Consider the following 5,749-nt stretch of genomic DNA (forward strand, 5'->3'; position numbering starts at 1 on the left):
CTGTCAAATTCGAACATTAAATTATTATTTAATGACATTTGATTTTTTGCTTCAAAACAACACCAATGATATTTTTAAGGAAAATATTAAATTAAAATTTTCTAAGTAATTAATACAAAAAGGACTGGTTAATACATAGATGCCATTATTTGGGGGGGATTTGGAACCTTGTAAGTTGTAAATGAGTCCACTTTGTGCATTAATCATATACATATACATACATATACATATACATATACATATACATATACATATATATATATATGTATAATTTCGTTAACATTGCGAAATATGAAAAGGCATTACAATATTATCACTGAAAAGGCCAATTAATCGAGAGATAAAAGAAAGGCCAATTAATCGAGAAAAAATTGCGACACTTTTATGTCCGAAACGACTACAAAACTCGCAGCAAACCCTAGCTAAAAAATAAACCACCAAAACATGCAACCAGGAAATTTGCCGGAAGGTTCAGAATTCCACCGGTTCTTTGCCGGAGAAACTGTGATGGACGTTGGAAAGTACGGATTTCAACAGAATTGTGAATTTCCGGCGGTCCAAAGCTTTTGTAGTTCCTCATTTTACCCTTGGGAGTCGTCCGGAATTACGGATACGCCAGAAGCCCGAGCTCTCGCTGCCTCAAAGAATCATAAAGAGGCAGAGAAGCGTCGTAGAGAGAGAATCAATTCGCATCTTGATAGACTAAGAAGCCTTCTCCCCTGCAATTCCAGAGTACTCTCTCTACATATACATATACACACACCTTATATTTTACACTAGCAATGAAAATCTTGACTTGAGTCTATTTTGATGTTTCATTGGTCTAAATTTTTGAAGTTACATGATTTCATGTGTATGCTTTTACAGAAAAATCAAGAATTACAAATATATATATATTCATGGATGTGTATATGTATCTATATGTATATATCGAAGCTGTATGAATAAGACAGAGAATCACTCATTCTGCTAATTTTTGGAATTTGAATTTTGGAGCATCTTAGTTCAAATCTTAAGTTAACTTTCCTCTGATTCTAATTCCAAAATTTAGATTCTATGCTGTCAAATGCAACATGAAAAATTCAATGTCTGAATTATATAGATTGAAAGGTGTTTTTTTGAAGCATTTGGATTCAAATTCTGAGTCTGTAAAGCTGAAAAAGAAAAGAATAAAACCTTTATGGTTTCTAGGCATCTCTCTATATATAGTAGCTTTCAAAATTTTGACTGAGCTGAGTTGTGATGCTTCATTTGTTAAAATTTCTTAAATTACAAGATTTCATGTGTAAAGATCTTTAATTTGACAGAAAATCGAGATTATATCTGTATGTTTACATGTAATATACATATATATTTAATTAAGTTGTTGTGAAACTGTGAGAATAATAGAAATTACAGAGAATCACTCAATAGCTTTCTTTTTTGGATTCAGTTTCTGAATTGTAGATTCAAAGGTGTTTTTTTGAAGCTTTTGAACCCAAATATTCTGAGCAGAGTAAGCTGACAAAGAAAGAGAACAAAAACCTTTGTGGTTTCTAGGTTTTTTTTAAAAAAATAAAAATAAAAATTTGGGAAAGTTATGAAACTTTTTCTAAATTAGGGTTCTAAGTTTCTATTCCATTATTTTGTCCTTTTTAGACAGACAAAGCTACACTGCTGGCAAAGGTGATCCAACGAGTGAAAGAGTTAAAGAAGCAGAGCTCAGAGACCATTCAACTTGAAACCTTCCCTTCCGAGACGGACGAAATCACAGTCTCCTCCTCCGGTGATTGTCTGAGTGACGGAAGATTATTGATTAGAGCATCCTGGTGCTGTGAAGACCGATCTGATCTCATTCCTGAGCTAATTCAAACACTGAAATCGCTCCGTCTGAATCCTCTCCGAGCAGAGATGGTGACCCTTGGAGGGAGAATCAGGAACATTTTGATCGTCGCCGGAGATAAAGAAAACAGTGACGAATTGGTTCATTTCTTAAAAGATGCATTAAAATCAGTAGTCCAGCCTTTGGGTTCTGATTTTGGTGGGCAGACTAAAAGGCGACGAGTTCTTAGGTCAGGACCCTCCCTCTCACAATTTTAGCTCCATTTTCATATGTGGGTTGGTTTGTGTTGTATTTGTGTTGTTCAATGAATAATTCAAAATGCAATAATATTTGTTGTGGGCATTGGCTGATTGTAAAAATCAAATGCTTCTTTGAGTTTTTCTTAAGCATTAGAATCTCATGAATCATTGAACCTGAATAGTTAAGCTTCTTTGGGTCGGAACATGCAGTGATTTTAGGTTATTTGAATGGAAAAGTAGAGAATTTGAATGGTGAAGTTAGGAGTACGTTATTAGGGTTTCAGAGAGGTTTTAGTTTTCTCAATGAAAGTCAGATTTGAGGTGTTGTAGAAGTGGAGTTATTGTGGTTTGGAGACACTGTTGGGGAGACAATAAAGTTGTATGAATGACAGGAACTTTTGGTTAATTTGTTGGTTAAATTGGTTTTGTGAACTGAGAATTTGGAAATATGCAAAGACACACAAGAAAAACACTCTCCCAGAGTCGATATGTAATATTTAAAGGGTAAAAAATGCAATCTTTACTGGAAAAAAAAAAAAAAAAAAACCAAGGTCAATGGAATAGGCAAAAATTGCCATGTGAATATGGTAAGTAGTTCAGGAGTGGAACACATCAGAGTTTATTATTTTTTGAGTGGAGAAAACCTAGCTAGCACTTTTCATGCCATAATTGTATGTTAAAGCCATTTTTTTTTTTTTGTTAATCACGTACCTGCTTGTTTTGTTTGTTTACAACGTGAGAACACACTATCATAGTAATTTGGTCAAAAATACACGTCAAAGTTATGCGATATACACTGTGAAAGTGAGACCTTTTTCCAAGGGAAGAAAAAGATAAGCATTAAATTGTAAAATAGCCAAGATGATTATTTTGACCCAGCAAAAAGTGTTCAATTAAAAAGGTAATCATGTAACTTATTATCTGTTCTTTTTCCATTGTTCGATCCAGTTATAACTTTCTTATATTCTTATCTCTGCATAATTGAGTTTGTTTAAGATTGTCGGGTGGTGTCATTATCTAAACAAAAGACTAGCTAGAGATTTTTAACATGGATCTTCCCCGCAAATAATAGTAACCATAAAAAAGAAAATTGGAAAATGAGAAGGAGAAACACATATATGAGTGATTTCTGCAGTTGTTAAAACTTTAACTACATCAATCTACGAATTTGGGTCATCTCCTGTGTCGCCCCATTATGTGATTTGTCTTGTACCTTTATATCACTTGTGCAATCATTTATATAGCTTATACAATAACTACGCTTCATTAGTATTGAACTATGTTACATTTTGTCGTGAGAACGTAAATATAGTACGCTATTTAACCATTTAGGAGGAGTGGACAGGATATATCCCTCTTGTTCATCCGTCTATACCATTTGGTTTCAAAGGAATGCTAAAGCAATGCCAATCATGTAGGTGATAAGAGAATCTATAAGAAGCAGACTTCTCTTAATCAAAAACTTAATGTTGTGTTTGGAGTATCGAATTAGTCTCGGACTTAAAATTGAAAGAAATTTGGTTAAAACACGATGGAGATGGTTGATGCACGCTTTTGTTTTGCTGAGTTTGTTTGGTAATAGATGTCTTGTGATCCATCGCCTTGTTATTTAGTTTAGTTTCTTGCTCTACTCTTTTAACATGCCTTGTTTGCATACATACGTGCTTTGTTTAGGTATGTACGTTCCTTGTTTTGCCATTCCTGTTGTAATGTTGTTTCTTTGTTTGCTCCCTCTTTAGTAGCTTGTTTGTACATACTCTCTTTGTTAACACAGCTTACCCTTCCTATCTTAAAATAAGTACGTAGTAGTTCCGAACTCATTTTAGTTGCTTGAAAATGCTGCATTGGAGTCATTTATGACATCATCTCCATTACACACGTACATCAGCAAAAAAAGCATATCTAACATGGATCTCTTAGTGCTAACCACGTTAGAAATGAGTGTGTAACACACGTCATTTGGGAAAAAGAAAATAGACAATTAATTAAGCATGACTTGACATCTATTACCTATAAAGAGAATTAAGGAAAATTTAAAAAACGTAAAGGGTCACAAATAATGACACCATTTAGTCTTTGAATGAAATAGATGTTACGTCGTGACTCATGGCAGTAGAAATTAGTCCCCATTGTCATTATAAAATTAAAAAAAAAATATTTTAAAATATTCTTAAATCAATACCAATTCACACACTGACATATTATATCCAGGGTAAAACTCAAAGTATTCAAGGCAAGTAAGAGAATACCATAGCTTTATTACAGTGAGAGAGAGAGAGAGAGAGAGGGGGTGTGGAATCTTGGGGAGAGTGGTTGGAGGAGGCTGACAAAAATGGACAATGTTGTACATCCCTATCCCATATTGATTGAGACTAGAGGGGGGCAGTGACATGTATGCATGTATGCACATGTGTGTATAATTATATATATATATATATATATATATATATGGAGAGAGAGAGAGAGAGAGAGAGAGAGAGAAGGGGGTTTGGTGTGGGTTGAATAAGTTGTTGGGGGAGGCGAAAAGTGGAGTCACGCGGGGATGGTATATGTCGGGGAAGGGGAAGGGGAAGGGACGTGGTCTGGCGTCTGCCTCCTGGCGTGCTGGTTGTCGAGCGCTGCGCCGCTGCTGCTACTCACCACTTTTCTCAGTTGCATTATTAAAATATTGCGTGCACACGCAGCAATCATTACGAGTTTCTTTTTGCTGCCCCATCCGAATGTTTGGCAGTTGGCACCATATCTGTGATGTGAATTCTTACTCCCCCCCCCAATCAAACCTAGTGAGCTTTAATAATGTTGCTACTATTATCTAGGACACGACTTCCACTAGTTTTATCACAAATTATCATGCCAATTTCAGCCCCATCTCTATTTTTATTTTTATTTTTATTTTTATTTTTATTTAAAAAAAAAAACAAATTTAAAAGTTTTATCTTTCATTTTGAAAAAGAGGAAGTAATAATACTAGTTAATTCCAAAGTTTGGGAGGACTAAAAAATATGACCATCAAATATTTGATACACTAAGTATAGTTTTCTATCCTTACTAATTAGTTGAAACTTTCGTTTCCAAAAACATACATATTTTTTCAAATGAAGTAAGTTCTATTTTAAAATTCACATGAAAATTGTTTCATTTCAATTTGAAGATGTCGGAATTTAATTTGGATACTAATATAGTTGTGATGGCTCAATCTCTAACGCTAATGCTCGTGAAGCTGCGAGTTTGCTCAATTACCCATTCCCATTCATGCACCATCATCTATTGTGTTGCTCCTTTTTTTTGTTATTGAATTAAATGAAATTAAAGAAAAAAAAAAATCATTGTTACTGAGCACTGTGGAGAGTATTGAAAAGGAATAAAAAGAAAAAAGAAAAAAGAAAAAAGAAAAAAATCATCATTCTGACTAAGCAGTGTTGGCCCATAACACTTGAAGAACGGAAACTGGGCCAACTAGCTGTATACTGCTGGGCTTATTCCAGGCCTGCCATTCGTAACAGTTTAAATCTCTCTCTCCAGCCCATGAAAACCTTCTGAACAACTTAACAGTTTTGTCGTGCATTAGCTAACTACTTTAACTACTTGGTATATGATGAATGTGTACAGTGTACTTGCCCAATATATATATATGAATGTATTTATTTATTTATTTTTTTTCTCTTGGCAAACTAAGGGGGAAGGGAGA

At 34.4% G+C, this 5,749-nt stretch overlaps 1 protein-coding gene across 1 annotated transcript; it reads left to right on the forward strand.

Annotated features, from left to right (window-relative positions):
* The first annotated feature begins 319 nt into the window (after positions 1–319).
* On the forward strand, positions 320–2,208 carry LOC132313521 (transcription factor bHLH106). Its single transcript, XM_059812318.1, has 2 exons — positions 320–732; positions 1,639–2,208. Exons 1-2 carry the CDS (start codon positions 445–447, stop codon positions 2,077–2,079), a joined length of 729 nt encoding a protein of 242 aa, XP_059668301.1. The 5' UTR covers positions 320–444; the 3' UTR covers positions 2,080–2,208.
* The last annotated feature ends 3,541 nt before the right edge of the window (positions 2,209–5,749 follow it).

The sequence above is a fragment of the Cornus florida genome, unplaced genomic scaffold (genome assembly GCF_030987335.1).
Source record: "Cornus florida cultivar Cherokee Brave unplaced genomic scaffold, ASM3098733v1 CherokeeBrave_3.0.0_Hap2_Chr06, whole genome shotgun sequence".
NCBI classification, from domain to species: domain Eukaryota; kingdom Viridiplantae; phylum Streptophyta; class Magnoliopsida; order Cornales; family Cornaceae; genus Cornus; species Cornus florida.

Bases quoted from the DNA above. Each gene is read 5' to 3' on its own strand.
- LOC132313521 (XM_059812318.1), top strand. From the start codon at position 445: ATGCAACCAGGAAATTTGCCGGAAGGTTCAGAATTCCACCGGTTCTTT. The intron at 733-1,638 runs GTACTCTCTCTA...TGTCCTTTTTAG, and splicing joins TTCTCCCCTGCAATTCCAGA to ACAGACAAAGCTACACTGCT.